Source organism: Pleurodeles waltl, chromosome 12, assembly GCF_031143425.1.
Source record: "Pleurodeles waltl isolate 20211129_DDA chromosome 12, aPleWal1.hap1.20221129, whole genome shotgun sequence".
Taxonomy (NCBI): Eukaryota; Metazoa; Chordata; class Amphibia; order Caudata; family Salamandridae; genus Pleurodeles; species Pleurodeles waltl.
In genome coordinates, this window is record NC_090451.1 from 582,891,756 (window position 1) to 582,911,987 (window position 20,232).

A 20,232-nucleotide genomic window follows, 5' to 3' on the forward strand; every position below is an offset into this window, starting at 1 on the left:
TAGCAGGAAAACACTACCAATTCAAAGTGCTACCATTCGGGGTAACAGCAGTACCAAGGGCGTTCACCAAATGCTGAGCCATGGTTGCAGCATTTCTCAGAAGACAACACATACACATCTTCCCATATCTCGACGACTGGCTCATAAAAGCCAGTACACTTCAAATTTGTCAACAACATACTCAGTACACCATAAACAGCCTACACAATCTAGGATTCACCATCAATTACCAAAAATCTCACCTGCAATCATTACAGATACAACCTTATTTAGGAGCAATTCTGAACACTCATTAGCATACCCAAACCCAGTCAGGATTCAAGTATTTCACAATCTCATATCACAACTACAATACAACCACACATTGTGAGAAGGTAGCCTCTTTCTAGCCTTGTTACCCCCACTTTTGGCCTGTTTGTGAGTGTATGTCAGGGTGTTTGTCACTGTTTTCACTGTCTCACTGGGATCCTGATAGCCAGGCCTCAGTGCTCATAGTGAAAACACCATGTTTTCAGTATGGTTGTTATGTGTCACTGGGATCCTGCTGGTCAGGACCCCAGTGCTCATAGGTTTGTGGCCTATATGTATGTGTCACTGGGACCCTGTCACACAGGGCCCCAGTGCTCATAGGTGTGCATGTGTATGTTCCCTGTGTGGTGCCTAACTGTCTCACTGAGGCTCTGCTAATCAGAACCTCAGTGGTTATGCTCTCTCATTTCTTTCCAAATTGTCACTAACAGGCTAGTGACCATTTTTACCAATTTACATTGGCTTACTGGAACACCCTTATAATTCCCTAGTATATGGTACTGAGGTACCCAGGGTATTGGGGTTCCAGGAGATCCCTATGGGCTGCAGCATTTCTTTTGCCACCCATAGGGAGCTCTGACAATTCTTACACAGGCCTGCCACTGCAGCCTGAGTGAAATAACGTCCACGTTATTTCACAGCCATTTTACACTGCACTTAAGTAACTTATAAGTCACCTATATGTCTAACCTTTACCTGGTAAAGGTTAGGTGCAAAGTTACTTAGTGTGAGGGCACCCTGGCACTAGCCAAGGTGCCCCCACATTGTTCAGAGCCAATTCCCTGAACTTTGTGAGTGCGGGGACACCATTACACGCGTGCACTACATATAGGTCACTACCTATATGTAGCTTCACCATGGTAACTCCGAATATGGCCATGTAACATGTCTATGATCATGGAATTGCCCCCTCTATGCCATCCTGGCATAGTTGGCACAATCCCATGATCCCAGTGGTCTGTAGCACAGACCCTGGTACTGCCAAACTGCCCTTCCTGGGGTTTCACTGCAGCTGCTGCTGCTGCCAACCCCTCAGACAGGCAGCTGCCCTCCTGGGGTCCAGCCAGGCCTGGCCCAGGATGGCAGAACAAAGAACTTCCTCTGGGAGAGGGTGTGACACCTTCTCCCTTTGGAAAATGGTGTGAAGGCAGGGGAGGAGTAGCCTCCCCCAGCCTCTGGAAATGCTTTGTTGGGCACAGATGTGCCCAATTCTGCATAAGCCAGTCTACACCGGTTCAGGGACCCCTTAGCCCCTGCTCTGGCGCGAAACTGGACAAAGGAAAGGGGAGTGACCACTCCCCTGACCTGCACCTCCCCTGGGAGGTGTCCAGAGCTCCTCCAGTGTGCTCCAGACCTCTGCCATCTTGGAAACAGAGGTGCTGCTGGCACACTGGACTGCTCTGAGTGGTCAGTGCCACCAGGTGACGTCAGAGACTCCTTGAGATAGGCTCCTTCAGGTGTTAGTAGCCTTTCCTCTCTCCTAGGTAGCCAAACCCTCTTTTCTGGCTATTTAGGGTCTCTGTCTCTGGGGAAACTTGAGATAACGAATGCATGAGCTCAGCCGAGTTCCTCTGCATCTCCCTCTTCACCTTCTGATAAGGAATCGACCGCTGACCGCGCTGGAAGCCTGCAAACCTGCAACATAGTAGCAAAGACGACTACTGCAACTCTGTAACGCTGATCCTGCCGCCTTCTCGACTGTTTTCCTGCTTGTGCATGCTGTGGGGGTAGTCTGCCTCCTCTCTGCACCAGAAGCTCCGAAGAAATCTCCCGTGGGTCGACGGAATCTTCCCCCTGCAACCGCAGGCACCAAAAAGCTGCATTACCGGTCCCTTGGGTCTCCTCTCAGCACGATGAGCGAGGTCCCTCGAATCCAGCGACGCTGTCCAAGTGACCCCCACAGTCCAGTGACTCTTCAGCCCAAGTTTGGTGGAGGTAAGTCCTTGCCTCACCTCGCTGGGCTGCATTGCTGGGAACCGCGACTTTGCAGCTACTCCGGCCCCTGTGCACTTCCGGCGGAAATCCTTCGTGCACAGCCAAGCCTGGGTCCACGGCACTCTAACCTGCATTGCACGACTTTCTAAGTTGGTCTCCGGCGACGTGGGACTCCTTTGTGCAACTTCGGCGAGCACCGTTTCACGCATCCTCGTAGTGCCTCTTTCTGGCACTTCTCCGGGTGCTACCTGCTTCAGTGAGGGCTCTTTGTCTTGCTCGACGTCCCCTCTCTCTGCAGGTCCAATTTGCGACCTCCTGGTCCCTCCCCAGTGCTCCTATTGCAATCTACAGTAACTTTACACTGTTTGCATTACTTCCTTTTGCTATTACTTGCATAATTTTGGTTTGTGTACATATATCTTGTGTATATTTCTCATCCTCATACTGAGGGTACTCACTGAGATACTTTTGGCATATTGTCATAAAAATAAAGTACCTTTATTTTTAGTATATCTGTGTATTGTGTTTTCTTATGATATTGTGCATATGACACCAGTGGTATAGTAGGCGCTTTACATGTCTCCTAGTTCAGCTTAAGCTGCTTTGCCATAGCTACCTTCTATCAGCCTTAGCTGCTAGAAACACCTCTTCTACACTAATAAGGGATAACTGGACCTGGCACAAGGTGTAAGTACCTCTGGTACCCACTACAAGCCAGGCCAGCCTCCTACACCCACTAATTCCATTTCTGATCAAAAAGATAAAACAAACCACGTTCACCCTGATACTCATAGCTACCATGTGGGCATGTCAACATTGGTACACAACACTATTGGACCTATCTGTAGTATAACATCACAAACTACCAAACAAACCAGATCTGTTAACTCAAAGGAGAGTTCAAATCAGGCATCCAAATTCCAACATACTCAACCTGTCGATTTGGCTTCTGAAATCATATAATATGGCTATTTAAAACTTCCATCCGAATGAATGGATATTCTAAAAGAGGCACGCAAACCCACAACTAGACAGTGTTATGCAGCTAAATGGAAGCATTGTGTATACTATTGTCAGCCAAAAAACATTGACCCACTTAAAGCTTCAGTACAGTATATTGTTTGCTATTTGCGACACTTACAAAAAGCAAACCTTGAATATTCCTCTATTAGGATCCACAGGCAACATACTTCCCTGTTTAGGATTCCTGTTATAAAGGCTTTTATGGAGTGTCTTAAAAGGGTTATTCCACCTAGAGTTCCACCAGCTCCGGTTTGGAATCTTGATACTGTATTCACACGACTTATGGGCCCACCATGTGAACCCATGCGTTCTTGCCCTCTTCAGTTTTTATCGTGGAAGGTTGCCTTCTTAGTAGAAATCACTTCTCTAAGAAGAGTTAGTGAAATTCAAGCATTCACTTTATGTAGGAAATTACCCTCTTCTTGCCATGGTTACCCCATTTTCTGCCTGGTGTCAGTGTGCTTGGCTGTGTTCACTGGGATCCTGCTAACCAGGCCCCAAGTGATTATGCTCTCTCTCATCTAAATTTGGTTGTTGCATACTGGTAACCCAGTATTTCACCCACAATTGGCATACTGGTGTGCCCCCTTAGAAGTCCCTAGTATATTGTACTTAGGAACCCAGGGCATTGAGGTTCCAGGGGATCCTTATGGGCTGCAGCATTTCTATTGCCACTCATAGGGAGCCCATGCAAAGGCTTCGGCAGGACTGCCATTGCATCCTGCGTGAAAATGTGCATGCACCCTTCCACTGCACAAGGTCACTTATAAGTGACCCCTATAGCAGGCCCTCCAGCCCTGAGGGCAGGGTGCAGGGTATCTGTGTGTGAGGGCACCCGTGCACTAGCAGAGGTTCCCCCACGACTTCCATGACTATTTTTCCAGACAGACTTCTTGAGTGCGGGGATGCCATTTTACATGTGCACTGGACATAGGTCACTACCTAGGTCCAGCTACGTAATGGTAACTCCGAACATAGGCATATTTGGTATCCAACATGTTGGAATCATACCCCAAGGCTTTTTCAAGCATTGGTTTTATGACTCCATGCACTCTGTGGGCTCCTTAGGGGGACCCACCCCCCAGTATTGATATTCCAGCCTTCTGCGGTTTTCCAGGCAGCCCCGGCTGCTGCCACCTCTCAGCCAGGTTTCTGCCCTCCTGTTGCTTGAGCAGCTCAAGCCCAAGGAGGCAGAACAAAGGATTTCCTTTGGGAGATGGGTGGTACACCCTCTCCTTTTGAAAATAGATGTTATAGGCTTGGGAGGGGTAGCCTCCCCAAGACACTGGAAATGCTTTGAAGGGCACATTTGGTGTCCTCCTTGCATAATCCAGTCTACACCGGTTCAGAGGTCGTGCTCAGAGCTCATTCCGAGGGTCCCTGGGGCTTGCCATCTTGTATACCAAGTTGGCAGGGAACTCTGGGGCCATCTGAGTGACCAGTGCCAGCAGGTGACGTCAATGCCCTCCCCTGATAGGTGCTTACCTGGTTAGGTGACCAATCCCCCTTTCAGGGCTATTTAGGGTATCTGTCTTGGGTGGTTGTGCATATTCGGATTGCAAGATACCAGCATGAATCCTATGCATCCTCTACTTCACCTACTCACCGAAGAAACTGCATCTGGACCCTCCAGAAACTCTACAAACTGTAACAAAGAAGAAATGATGACTTCTGTAACATTGTATCTTCAGCTCCTGCCAGCAACTGCAATTGTTTCCCCGTCATGCATCCTCAGAACACAGCCTGTCTTCAGACTGCACCAGAAGAACAAAGGATTCTCCCGTGGAGTGGAGGAGTCACTCCCCTGCTTCAGCAGGCACACCTCTGCAATGACAACTGGCTGCGTGGGTCCCCTCTCCTGACGAGTTGTGTGGATCCTGCATCATGGGTGGTGGCCTGAAGTGGTCCCAACGGTCCTTATGTCCTGCTGTCCAACTTAGGTGGAGGTAAGAGCATTCCTTCCCACGCAAGACAGTATCCCTGTGCACTGTGTGTTTTGCAGTTGCGAAGGCTTGTTGGCATCCTTCCATAAAGTTCTTCATGTACCGTGCAGCTCCGCCCCTAGCACTCTATCCTGCGACGCACAGCTTCCTGCGTGGTTTTCCGGCGGTGTGGTATCATACTGCTGCGTAGGCCTCATTTTGCACCTTCTTTGTCCCCGTGCTGTGGGACTCCTGTGCACGCTGCTTGCTCTTCTGTGGGCTCTCTGGGTTGCTGAGAGCCCCCTCTGACTTTCCCTCCTGGGTAGTTTCCACCAGGTCCCTTCTGATACTGGGCAGCGCCCTTTTCCACTAACTGCGAGCTTTGGTGTGCCAAGGCTTGTTGGCGGAATCCAGCGACGCAAACCAGACTGCAATCTTCCATCCGGCGTGGGACATCTTCTGCACCAACCAGGAACCTGCATCCGTCTTCTTGGATGCAATATTGACTGTTGTTCTTCACCGTTGGTTTTTCAGTTGCACCTTGGTCTGGGTTAGCAGGGGCTCCTGTTCTCCCTGGACTCTCATGTGCTTCCTCAGCTTGGTCCCCTTCTTCCACATGTATTCCAGTCCAGGAATCCACTGTTGGTGTCTTGCAGTTTCTTTTGGTTCTTGCATAATCTTCTTTCTTGTGTTCTTGTGTGTTCTAGGAAAGTTACTGTGATTTACTTCTGCTTTCCTGGGCTCTGGGGTGGGTTCTTTTACTTACCTTTGGTGTTTTCCAATACTCCCAGCACCCCTCTACACACTACACTTGCCTAGGTGGGAAACCGACTTTCGCATTCCACTTTCTTAGTATATGGTTTTTGTTCTCCCAAGCCCATTTCTTACTATTGTGATTTTCACTATTTGCACTGTTTTCTAACTATTTTTGCACCTAGTTTTATATACTAGTGTATATAATTTGTATTACTTTCCTCCTAAAGTAGTATAGTCTCTATGGTATTTTTGGTATTTGTGTCACTAAAATAAAGTACCTTTTATTTTTGTAACACTGAGTATCTTTTTTCATGTGTGTGAGTAATGTGTAACTACAGTAGTATTGCATGAGCTTTGCATGTCTCCTAGATAAGCCTTGGCTGCTCAGCTACAGCTACCTCTAAAGAGCCTGGCTTCTGGACACTGCCTACATTTCACCAATAAGGGATAAATGGACCTGATATAAGGTATAAGTACCTTAGGTACCCACTACCAGGCAAGCCTCCTACACTTTAGAAGAACCTTTCTTTCAGATTCTCAAAAAACAAAGATGTTCTTAGAACAAATCCAAATTTCCTACCAAAAGTGGTTTAACTTTTTCATATCAGTCAGTCAGTGGAAATGCCAGTATTCTTTCCACAGCCAGATTCAGTTGCTGAAAGAGCTCTTTACACTCTTGATGTTACAAGAGCTCTCATTTACTATATAGACAGAACAAAAGATTTGAGAAAATCCAAACAACTCTTTGTGGCATTTTCACAGCCTCACAAAGGGAATCCCATTTTAAAAAATGGATTAGCAAGATGGATAGTCAACTGTATACAAACTTGCTATCTTAAAGCTAAAAGACAGATACCAGTAACTCCTAAAACACATTCCACCAGGAAAAACAGAGCGTCAATGGCATTCTTAGGCAATATACCAAAGGCATAAATATGTAAAGCAGCAACATGGTCTACAGCACACACATTTACTAAACACTACTGTGTAGATGTAGTATCTCGCCAACAAGCAAATGTTGGACAAGCAGTGCTTAGAGCACTATTCCAAACTACTCCAACTCCTACAGGTTAGCCACGCTTATTTGATGGGAGGGGACTGATTTACAGTCTATGCAAAGCATGTTAATCTACAGCTACACATGCCATCAATCGGAAAATGCTACTTAATCATTAGACATCTGCTCGTGGCATCTAGTGCTGTAGATTCACAAGCTCCCTCCCTCCTCCCCGGAATCCTGTGGTCGTTGTAGTATTATATATTGTAAATATGTATATACATTGCATGAAGATCTCTTTTCTTTACCATATAGCCACATAACCACTTGTACAAACTTTACTTCACCCTCCTGCGGGAAAAGAATCTAACAAATGACTCAATGCCTATGTGCACTATCACAAAGAGGAGGAGTCACTCGATCTCGTGACCTTCTTAGAAGAAAAACAACTTGTAACACTCCAAGCCCAACACTAGATGGCAGACTTACGCAAAGCATGTGAACTACAGCACTACATGCCACAAACAGATGTCTTCTGGGTAAGTAGCATTTTCCATATATATATATTTGTGTATGTGTGTCTATATTCTATATTACCCAGTGACAGTCCTCACTGGCTACTTAAAGTTTGGTCAGCTGTTTCTTACAAAAAAAGTTTTTGGTTTTTGCTGATAACTTTGGCCCCGTTTGACGAATATCCACAAAACTTTCAAAAAAGCTGCTACTTTTAGCAGTAGACTAGCTTGTGCATGGGAAGTTTCAGAGTTTTCTGCCCAGCGGGGTAGATAAAAAAAATAAAAAAAAAGGAGTCTCAAAATGTAAAATCCCCATGCATTTTCCTTAGGCTACTTGAAGAAGCTATACCTCAAAAACTGCTCCATGGAATTTCACCAAATTTAGCAGGACGCTAGATCTTGGCTACCAGATTGTGATTTGATATCAATCCATTCAGTAGTTTTTGTGAAATTAAGGTTCAGAAATATTTGTTATATTTTGTATCTCTTGAGGGATGTGTCCGGGAGAGGCTTCAGAGACTTTTGCGGGAGCGCCATTTCAAGAATAGAGTTTACTGATTTGCCCGGGGAGCTTTTTCCCCCTGGGGTCATCTCGCTCATGCGGGAGCCACACTCAAGCTGAAGCAAGCGCTCTGATTGGCAACTAAAAGTAATATAAGAAGGGGGCAGGGTAGGGTTACCCTGGTTCCCTAGGCCCCATGGGGGGCCCAGGGGACCAATCCCCTCCTCCCCCAGGACCTAATCTAAAATTTAAAAAAATTGCAAATTTTGCAGCAATCCTGCAGGACCGAAAAAAGGCCCCAAAATGGCAGCCAGGACTACATTCTTCCCTTTTAAGCCTTGGTGAGCCCATCCCCGGGGTGTCAAGGTTTATATAAGGGGAAGCGGGCATGTAGCCCTCCCTCCCACCAAGCCATTATAGGCCTGTAGGAAAGCACAATTGTTCTTGGCATGTTACCCCCAATGTCTGCCTGTTTGTCAGTGGGTTTTTACTGATCCCATCCTGCTAGTCAAGACCCCAGTGCTCATAGTTTGTGGCCTATATGTGTTGTCAGTATGCTGTACTGTGTCACTGGAGTGCTGCTAACCAGGACCCCAGTGCTTATGCTTTCTCTGTGTACCAAATTGGTCACTATAGTTTATCGACTTCATATACCAATTCGAATTGGCCCACTGGACCACCCTTATAAGTACCTAGTATATGGTACCTAGGCACCCAGGGCATTAGGGTTCCAGGAGATCCTTATGGGCTGCAGCGTTTTTTTTGCCACCCATAAGGAGCTCATACAAACCTTTCTTCAGGACTGCTACTGCAGCCTAAGTGAAATAGTGCACACACTATTTCACAGCCATTTTCACTGCACTTAAGTAACTTATAAGTCACCTATATGTCTAACTTTCATTTACTGAAGGCTAGGTGCAAAGTTACTAAGTGTGAGGGCACCCTTGCACTAGCAAAGTTGCCCCCGCGCTGTCCAGGGCAAATTCCCCAGACTTCGTGAATGCGGGGACACCATTATAAGCGTGCACTACGTATGTGTCAATACATATATGTAGCTTCACAATGGTAACTCCGAATATGGCCATGTGAGGTGTCTACGAGTGTGAAATTGAACCCCCAAACCAAATCTGGTATGGGGGGGGGCAATTCCATGCACACTGGGGGCTCCAACATGGACCCCCAGTACTGCCAAACCAGCTCCCTGAGGTTTCCACTGCAGTCCCAGCTGCTACCACCTCACAGACATGCTTCTGCCCTCCTGGGGATTGAGCAGCTCAGTCCCAGGAAGGCAGAACAATGCATTTCCTTTAGGAGAGGGGAGTTTCACCCTCTCCCATTGGAAATAGGTGTTAAAGCCATGGGAGGGGTATTCTCCCAGAGCCTCTGGAAATGCTTTGAAGGGCACAGATGGTACCCTCCTTGCATAATCCAGCATACACCGGTTCAGGGACCCCCAGTCCCTGCTCTGGCACGAAACTGGAAAGGGAAAAAGGAGTGACCATTCCCCTACAATCACCACCCCAGGGGTGATGCCCACAGCTCCTCCAGAGTGTCCCTGGTGTTAGCCATCTTGGATTCCAAGGTGTAGGGACCCTTTGGGGGCATCTGAGTGGCCAGTGCCAGCAAATGACGTTAGAGGCTCCTCCTGATAGATGCATACCTGGGTAGGTAGCCAATCCCCCTCTCAAGGCCATTAAGGGCCTCTCCTCTGGGTGTTTTTTCTCAGATTTGGTTTGCAATATTCCACCTGGACTCCTCTGCATCCGCTGCTTATGCTTCTGACCGTCGGATCAACAGCAGCCTGCTCCAGGAACTGTTGTACCTGCAACAAAGTATCCAGGAAGGCTACTGTGACCTGCAACATCAGCTCCAGCCAGCAACTGCAACAGTTTACAAGGTGTGCAGGCTCAGAGGACTGCCTGTCTTCACCCTGCACCAGAAGAACCAAAGGAATCTCCCGTGGAGTGACTGAGTCACTTCCCTGCTTCAGTAGGCACCTCCCTGCGAGGACGACTGGTACTCTGGGACTCCTCTACTGTTGATGAGCATGATCCCTGAACCACAGGTGGTAGACAGAAGTGACCCTGACTGCCCAAAGGTCCATCTGTCCAAATTTGGTGGTGGTAAGAGCTTGTCTCCCCATGCCAGACATTACCCCTGTGCATCACGTCTTCTGCAGGTCCTTGGGCTTCTGTGCACTTCTTCCAAAAGTTCTTAGTGCACAGCGTAGCCCAGTTCCCTAGCACTCTATTCCGCGACGCACAGCTCTCTGAGGTGTTCCCCGGCGGCGTGGGTGCCTTATGTGTAGTGCTGCAACAACCGCACTTTGCAGCTCCTTTGTCCCTGTACCCTGGGACTCCTTTGGGTGCTGCCTGGTCCTCTCCGAAGTGCTGAGAGCCTCCTCTGTGTCCTCAGTACGAGTTCAGACCCCCAAGTCCCTCCTGGGTCTGGGTAGCTCCTCTTTGATGCAACATGCATACTTGTGTGAACCAAGGCTTGTTTGCGGAATCCAGTGATGCAAACAGCCTGCATCCAACAACTCGACGTGGGAGATCTCTTGCACCAAGCAGGAACCAGCAGCTATCTTATTTGGTGCATTTCTGGAATTTTCTTCCACCTGGAGAATCCACTTTTGCACCTTCTTCCAGGTGGGCAGGGGCTCCTATTCTTCTTGGACTCTTCATCAACTTCTGGACTTGGTCTCCCCTCTCCACAGGTCTTCAGGTCCAGGAATCCATTATTAGTTGCTTGCAGTCTTGCTTGGTTCTTGCATAATTGTTCATCACAACTTGTAGTGTGTTCTGAGGAAACTGCTTTCCTGGGCTCTGGGGTGGGGTACTCTACTTACCTTTAATGTTTTCTTACACTCCCAGCGCCCCTCTACACACTTCACTTGCCTAGGGGAAAATCCAACCTTCGCATTCCACTATTTTGGGATGGCATATGGTTTGTGTTGCCCCTAGGCCCATTGCAATCTATTGTGTTTTTCACTGTTTGCACTATTCTGTGACTGTTTACTTACCTGATATTGGTGTCTAGTGTATATATTGTATATAATACTTACCTCCAGAAGGAGTATTGCCTCTAAGATATTTTTGGCCTTGTGCCACTAAAATAAAGTACCTTTATTTTTGGTAACACTGAATATTGTCTTTTATTGTGTATAAGTACTGTGTAACTATAGTGGTATTGCAGGAGCTTTGCATGTCTCCTAGTTCAGCCTAAGCTGCTCTGCTACTGCTACCTCTATCAGCCTATGCTGCTAGAACACTACTACATTTCACTAATAAGAGATAACTGGGCCTGGTATAAGGTGTAAGTACCCAAGGTGCCCACTACAAACCAAGCCAGCCTCCTACAACATGCAAAGCTCATGCAATACCACTTTAATACTGTGCGACTATAGTGGTATTGCAAGAGCTTTGCATGTCTCCTAGTTCAGCTTTGGCTGCTGTGCTACAGCTACCCCTAGACAGCCTAAGCTGCTAGTACTGACTACAATTCACTGATAAGGGATAACTGGAACTGGTATAAGGTGTAAGTACGTTAGGTACCCACTGCAAACCAGGCCAGCTTCCTACAAGGCCCTGAAGCGTCCACCCTCAGGACCATATTCCATAAGGGAAGGAGGCGTGTGGTTCCCATTCTTGAGCCATCTTGGGGCCCCTGGAGCCCAACCCGGTGCTCAAAGATTCATAAAAGAGGAGAGGCCCTCTCCCTGAACCTTCTAGGGCACCAGGGGCCCCATCCACCGGGACCGCTTTCTATAATTAAAGGTATGGAGGGGGCAGTGCAGCCCCCATCCTCAAGCCATCATAGTCCCCGGTGAGCCCACCACCAAGGACAAAACATACAAAAAGGGGCAGAGGAGCCACGTGACCCACCTCCCCAAGCCTTTAAAAGGTCCTGGGGACCCATTCTCAGAGTCCAGCTCACATGTTGCCTTCCAGGGAGCCCAGCCCTGGGAAACAGTAGCTTCACTGTCCGCACCAGCATGGGTTGGGAAATTTGTGTTTGCTCTCACTTGGACAGTAACATTTTCAAAACTCTTGCTAAGGAGGGGCAAATATAGTCAGATCCCAGTGGGCGAGAGCCTTAAAAAGGCTCTTACCGGCTTGGAGCAGACTTTTAATTAGTTTCCCTCCCGATTGTAGCAAATAGCATAAATAGCTGCTCCCTCCAGGCGGCAATAATGCCAGCTCCAGCAGCATGCAGGGGGCGTGGGGTCTCGGACTCCTCCCAAGGCCTCCAACTAGTATATACTGGGGGCCCTGGGTAGGCACCAGGGCACCCTCTTTTATTTCTATAGGCTCAAGGTTGGGGGGGCATAGCACACCTTCTCTTTTTTAAAACAAATAAAAAGTTTATAAACTGGGGCCTGGGGCCTGATTAGGCTCGATGAAGGAGACCACATGGCCCACCTCCCATGAAAATATTTAGGTCTGGGGGGGTGGAGTTCCTAGGCCCTAATGATGCTCAGGAAGAGCCCCCCCACCGCTCTTTTATTGGTATGACTACATGGATGGCCTAATAACTTTGTGAGGGTAGCATTTTCACCTCCCCTTAGATTTTGGCCCCGGGGGTCTAAGAAGATGTGGGAAGGGGGAGAGCGCAGCCCCCCTTCCCATTCTTGATTTGTATTTGGCCCCAGGTGATGTGGTCCCTGAGGCCTAGTAAGGTTCAAGGCAGGTTTGCACACCCTTCTCTCCTATTTAACTGTATTTGGCTCCAGAAGATGTAGTCCTGCTGTCTCCTCCCCTTAATATGTGTTTTGGCCCCAGGGATGGGGGGGTCTGAAAGCCAACCTCATACTATGCACAGCAAAGGCTGTGCACGTCTGCAGCCTTATGGGGGTTTGGGCACAGGTCTGACGGCAGATCAAGCTCGGTCATCAATTCACTGCTGCACACGGCCAAAAGCTGTACTGAATGGGGTTGGCTGCCTTCCAGATGCTGGAAGCAGGGCCTGGCTGCAACACAGGCCCTGCTGCTTACCAGATGGCACACATGAGAAAAGACTGTGTGTGTTGCTGGGTTGGCTGCCTGGTGGGAGTTGGTCGCAGAGCCTGGCTTCAAGCCAGGCCCTTTAGCCAACCCTACACCCCTCGCACCAAAAGGCTATACATAACGTGAGGCTGGCTGACTTCCTTCAAGGGGGAAGGGGGGCTAGGTGCTTCCGGCTGGGTTGGCCACAGGATCTGGCCACATGCAGACCCTGTTGCCAACACACTGCTGGGCACAGCTGACTTCCTTGGGTGTAGCAAGCATGATCTATGTGCAAAATTTAACCTATACCATACACTTCACGGGAAGCATAGTTCACATTAACTATTAGCTATAGATATATGGGAAACAGTCATTACACATGGTGTTAAATATGTATACAACTGTTAATAGGAAGCCATGTTCGTGGAGATACTCCGTGTCTGTTCAAAACTGTAAGCCTTACTGACTTTTATCTGTATCAAACCCCTCACAGTCACTGAACCTACTTTGAGAAATTAAGGTGATAGAGTGGAAAAGTGGGTAATGTAAACAGAATTTATTTTATGGAGAGAGTTTGTTGTGTACCACACTGTTAGCAGACATAGGAAATGCACTACAGAGTATTTTAAAAATATCTATTTAGAACAGTGTAAACTCCATGCAACTCTATTAAAAAAAAAAAAAAAAAACTATTCTATTATAATAACCAAAGTTTAAAGATCATATTCCTGCAGTTTTCATACCGTAGTGAGAACTTTACAGACAGCTAAACCAGCACACGTTACATGGGTTAGTACTTGATGTACACAGGATGGACTGACCGCCCCATTATGAACATCCAACGGTCCAACCACTGATACTGCCAGGCTGCAGCCAGCGGTTGTAATCCGCCAGGACAGCGCTGCAAGCAACCCTGCCCTAGTGGCTACGAGTCCCCATCCACCAGCCTTTCCATGGCAGCCATCACATGGAAAGGCTAGCGGAATGGGGGTGTTGGGGACCACTTGGCATGGGCAGTGCAGGGGCCCCCATGCACAGCCCCATTGCGCATTTCACTGCCTAATAACGCTACCATGTTGTCACTGGAGTCATTAAAATAATTCCTACCTAGGCTATATTAGAGCATAGCATGTTAAGCTCTAGTTCTGCCCATCAGGTTCACCTGGGAAGACATCATCCCTCTTACCTGTCCCTACGTAAGGATATGTATGTTTCTATGAATACCAGAGACAAGGCATTACCACGTTTACAGGCAACCTATCTTACTGCAGCCTTGAGAAAAGCACAGGTGAAAGAATTGTCTTGTTTAAGTGTTTAAGAACGCAGTGCTGGCTTAGGTAAAGAACAGCTAAATAGAAAGAAATACAAAAAGGCCGCAAATGTGGCTATTGTTAAAATAATAAACAAAGCTGAATAAAATATATCTAGGTTAAAGTGCACAGCGGCAGGCCTAGCGTGCTAAAATAACATGCATGGGGCTATAACTAAAATGGCTACACAACACTGCTCACTAGACCTGGTGATTTATTTTTTTTAGTTCAAAACATTAATGTTGTCACTCATATTGACCTAACTATAACTCAAACTCGCGGGAGGACATCACTGTCATACCGGTGGCATCTCCCCCCAAGCATATTACAGTGCTCCTGCCGGGCTGACCAGGGGGATCATTGTATTATGCTTTCCCGCCCGGCTGGCTGTCGAGGACAGTTACTACGATATTGGTCTCGGCTCAGATCCCTTAAGACCAATACTGTAGAACACCCGCACCATCGGAATGAGCATTGTCTGCAAAGCAGACAGTGCCCATTGTGATTGTATTGGGCAGGGTCCCTCCTATATCTCCAGCCACTGGCTTTCCACCAGCCTTTCCATGGTGGGGGACCGCCATGAAAAGGCTGGCGGAAAGCTGAGTTGTAATCAGCATGGTGGTGCGGAGTTCATCAGCGCTGTGGCTGAGTACAGCTCAGACCACTGTCAGCCAATCGGGAACGACTTTCCTGGCGGGAATGGCAGTCCCCTGGCAGGTCTGCCTGCGAGGCTTGTAATGTGGCAGTCGGACTTGGGAGTGCGGCGGTCTGACTGTCACCACGAGTGTGGCAGCCCTCCGCCGGCCACACTCGTAATGATGCTCATTGTAAGTGAAAGGTTGCACTAACATATGCCCAGACATTTGTCGCAGCTCAGAAGGGTTGGTAAGAGAACATTTAAAAGCTGATTTATGCAAGGAAGAGGGAAAAAAACAAGTTTCATAAAACTATGTTTGAGGGTCACCTCCAGTTAAATACATTTTGTCGTATTCGCCATGCATTATTAATGTATATGTTTCTGCAGGATGCAGCACTTGGCATCCTGAGGAAATCTTTCCCTGGGATTATGAACAATTTTTTTGTTCGATAAAATCATCTCAGAACTGCACATGCTATTTGTATTGCTCCACCCAATTGTACAAGAAATTCATAAGGGAGTGCTTTTATAATTTCTAGGATCATTAAGCGTTATGCAATATCAGCTTTTTTATGTCTAGGCCATTTTTGATGGATGTGAAATTATTGTGCAATGGGAGGATTTTTAAAAATGTTACTTATAAAGTGCACTGTCTATTTTAAGATATTTTGTAGTTGCTGGAGGTTTTGTATTGGAATTCACTAATTCAGTATCCATGTTGATTCTTTGTTTTTTTCTATATCGAGAGACACTTGATATGTATATTTGGTGAAAATCTAATAATACTATATTAAAGAACAAGTCCCTGATTTCGACATCTTGTAAATGATGAGCTAATCTTCATGAAAGTGATATACATGCTTGAACGTTGATTGTATTGTGTGCATTTTACTATGCCATACTGAGTTTGTGACTCACTGCCATCCTCAGGAGTAAGACTTGACTCATTCGAGTGCCAAATCAGTGTGTGTTAGTTAGCTAGTTTGAATGCATCAGCTCTTGTGGCCGTGGGTTATCAGTGCTAAACTACAGTACCCACCATAATACCGCCCCGTTACCGATTGGCTCAGGAACTAAAGGAAAAATGTAACATGCAACTTTACTAGTTCCTTCACCACTTGAAAGGTCCAAATTTCCATATTGAAAACCTTCAACCATTTTGGAAAAGAGAAGATAGAATACTGATATTTTTGACTCCAAAGCCTTCGCAGTGCCTATTGTTGGGCTGTCCAGTATCTGATTGGCAAAATTAACAAGATAGCCTATCAACCAGCCCAACACACTTGGGATCAACATTTTGTGGTTAGGCCTGTACAGCGTGGGAAACACATGTAGGTATCCAAAAAGAGTTTGTAACAGCCTATGTTTTGAGTAGTCTTAAGAGAGTATCATCGATGCTGCATATCACTGCAGATCTGACATGATTGTTGTAGCCGGTGCAACACTCTAGTGGTTCAGGTTGACATACTACGAAGTGTTTTCACATATCTAAAATTGTACACATTTAGACTACCACCTTTAATCGGAACCTAATATGATTGGTTTTGTCACACAGAAGTAAAAAACAAAAATGTATGCCCATAGACACAGAGGAAAAACCTAATTTCCATAATCTGCACCACCCGGACTGCAAGCAGAAAGAGGTTGCTGATAGATTGGGATGTCCACAAAAAAGACAGGGATCTGCTGCCTGACTCCTGGTGAGTCAGACCAAAGCACTACAGAGGACAGGATGTAGTGGCTAAAATACAGCAACACATCTCAAAACTTAGTAGTTGGAGCTATTTTTGGGGCATGTACATGCAGAGAAATTGAGGTTCTGCTACCCTTTCTTTGGATGGTATGCACAGAAGAAATGGCACTGCTCTGTGTCACACCCTTTCATGTGACCTGGGCCAAATTATAGGTATAAGTGCAAGCAAAGTATTTTAGATGAAAAAGTGTGACATGAGCGTGCTGTCTCGAGGCTGTATATGTACTGTAAGGAATCTGAGTTCTTGTCTGATGAAAGGAAACACAGAGGTACATGTAAGCCCAGAAGTGTTCCTGACACACAAATATACTTTCCAAATAAAGTATCTTCATTTCTTGCTACCCCATAACAGGTTATTCATACAGTCAATTGAAGAAGTCCCTCGAAAAATAATGCACTGCGTAATACAGATTCCATCAGTCAATCTTTGTTTTTTCCTTTTCTTTGCAGGGGCGTGGTGCACTCCAAGACATTGACCAGCTCTCTCTCTTTAAGTCTCTTTGTAAGTTCAGTGCCTCGGTCAGGACTGTGCGAGATATCGCCCCTGTGTTGCGCAGAGCCATGGCTGCTGCTCAGTCTGGAACACCAGGTAAAATCTGCCCAGTATAATTAAGAATTACAAATAAATATCTACAGAGTATAATGGGCCTGACCTCCATGTTTTTTGTCGCGAATTCTTGAAAATAGAAATAGAAAGGCCTTTGTCTGTGCCTTAGAGGAGTATTTTTCTTTCCGCTCATGCTATTGGGTTTTCATTATTTTCTTGTGTCCCAATGAGTAAACTTTCATTGTAATGCGCAAATGACTATTTTGCATCTAAAAAGTATACAAAAACATCTCACAATCTGTTATATTTGTTATGCACTTTACTCCTAAAGAAATACTTAGTTGGTATTTTTCACTTCATTATCCTTTTTTACATTATCTGTAAATGCTCGGGGTGCTGATGTCCAGTCTGTTCGAGCAGGCACTGGTGATTATTGTTTTTTCTAAGACCATAACATTTCTCATTTAGCAGCTTTGCGGCGTTTAATTTGTGTATAAAGTGTACGAGCCCTATTCAGAAACTGCCTTTTGTAGTAAATTTTGCAGTGCTACAGCAGCATACCTAAAGTACTACAAAATAAAATTCACAAACCTACAAGTGTAAATCTTCAGCGCCACCTCACCTGTTTGTTCAATGGGGAGATTCTCGCACATGTCAGTTTACTATTTTAGTAAACGATTCAGTGACTTTGGTGAGTGGCTGAAAAAGGAGCATACTTACTAATAAACGACAGTGGTTTAGCGATTAGTAAGGAAGGGGTTGAGGGGCGTTGGGGGCGTGCACCCACTCACAAAAGAATAAACCTATTGCTGTACACAAACTGCACTCCAAAGTTGCCACATCCAAAAAGGGACCCAAACTGTAGCAAATTACTCCAGCTCGGAGCTGGAGTACTTCGAGCACCACACATTACCAACCACTGGTACTGCAACACCCTCCATTAGAAAATAATAATGATAGGGACTTAAAATGAAACCTTATAGAAAATGATAATAAATGTAATTGTTTATAATAGTTAGAAATATAAATAAATATAATTTTATGTTTAAGCAGTCTAAAAATACAACTCTGTTTCAAGAGGGCTATGTCCGCTGGGAGAGATTGACCAGACAGGTGTAGTTAGACACTGTATCAAGCAGATAATATTACACAGTTGGCGTGACCACACAAAATATATATATATATTTGACGTGGATTTATACTGAGGTAATAGAAAGGCTCTTGGACACTGGGAGGCATGGATTACTGGTAAGGGGAGGGGGGCAATGTTGGATTCGGATTGCTTGGCACGGACTTCTGTGACACCGTTTCTATGTGTTAATGTGTGTTTTAATGCTTTGCGTCGTTCTTTCACCCTGTACTTTTGAACCTACCAAATGTACACCCAGACTTAATAGATTGGACTGTTGAGTCTGTCCTGTTAAATTGAAAATCAATAAAGAAAGATTGAAAAAAAATATATCTTATTTATTCACAAAATATTTTAAGAACATTTTGAATTTATAAATTAATGTAACCTTAATCTGTATTCAAATATAATTAAATTACTTTTCATTAATTCTGTGCCTCACTTTTAATAATGAATGCATAATAAAATATGTAATGTTTTTACTTAAGTGGGAATTTATTTTTAATTTAAACTACAAAATATTTTTTATAATTTAATGTTGTTAAAATATATAATGATTTTGTTTTGAATTACAACTGAGACAATACTGTTGTAGCATTTTTAATATTTTGTTTGATATTTAAATATATAAAGTTAATTTACTTTAATGGTCAACATAAAATATTTGTACTATTTTCTTTATTAAGTTGAATAAACTGTTTCACTTTTCCCCGTATTTTACCCGAGTGCCACTTTACAGTTGAGGTGATCTCCTGATAGTAAATTACTGTGAATATTTAAAAAGTTTATTCAACATTATTATAATTAATTGGTAAAAATATTTTCATATTAAACATTAACATAAATTAATTTTGTTTATTTTAAATGTAGAATAAAAGTAGAAAATGCTACAACACTTTTAGCTTAATTTTTAATTACATCTTTAACTTTATTTAGTTACAATTATTTTTTGGAAATTTTAATTTAAAGAATTAAGACTAAAAGTAAGAAAATACATTTTTGTCTTTAATTATTAAAAATGATGTATAGAATTAAAACAAATTTAGTTATATGTTAATATATAATATATATATTTATAAACTCAAAATGAATAAAACAATTCATAATTACATGATAAGGATGTTTTATTTTTCGATGTTATTTACCATTAAATTACATTTGTATCTTTTAACTATTTTAAATAATTCAATTTAATTTAACATTATTTCTAGCAAGGTTTTATTTAAAGTTCCTCCTGCTTTAATTTTCTGTTGGAGGGTGCTGCAGTAGAAGTTGCTTGCCATCTGTGGTTCTGGACTTACTACTATTTCTTTTTTGCCAATAATAGCTTCCACTCGTAACTTTGGTTCACTCCCTTTTTTTTTTTTTTTTTTTTTTTAAGGGGCTGGAGACATGCAAGTCTAGGTGTTTGAGTAACTTTACACTCTGATTTTGCAAATAGCCTAAAGTAGGAAAGGTATTCAAAAGTATAAGATTAAATTACACTTGTAATTTACCTATACAAGTAGGTTACCTTTTTGAATAGCCCCATATGAGTCTGCTTAGGAAGTATTGTTATTGTCACAGATCCATGCCACATGTAAATTAACATAAACGGAAGAAAGACACCTACTCAAATCTCTGGTATGAGTCTGTCTTGCTAATGCTTTCTTTGCCACAGATTCAATCCAAGAATGAGGGATCATAAACAGGAGACACACTGCTCACAAAAAGATGTCTTATAAAAGAGAATAAGACAGATTTAAATTATTTTGTAATGCTCAGGGGCTGCTTGTGTCCAGTTTGTAAAGCCTTTTTATAATATGCACAGGTGGCTAGTTTTTAACGTCTGAGCATACGGTAAAAGTTTCTTCTGCTGCAAATGCTTTATTATGTGGTCTTCTGGTGTTTTGCCTTGTGTTTAAAAAAAAAA

The 20,232-nt window shown here is 44.5% G+C and overlaps 1 protein-coding gene across 5 annotated transcripts in view; it reads left to right on the plus strand.

Moving 5' to 3' along the window:
• The window catches only part of ILVBL (ilvB acetolactate synthase like), a 562,186-nt gene that overhangs the window by 148,909 nt on the left and 393,045 nt on the right, over positions 1-20,232 (plus strand). For all 5 annotated transcript variants that reach the window (XM_069217736.1, XM_069217734.1, XM_069217733.1 and 2 more), the window contains exon 5: positions 17,095-17,233. In XM_069217736.1, coding sequence (XP_069073837.1) covers positions 17,095-17,233 — 139 coding nt within the window. The remainder of the gene's footprint in view (positions 1-17,094; positions 17,234-20,232) is intronic.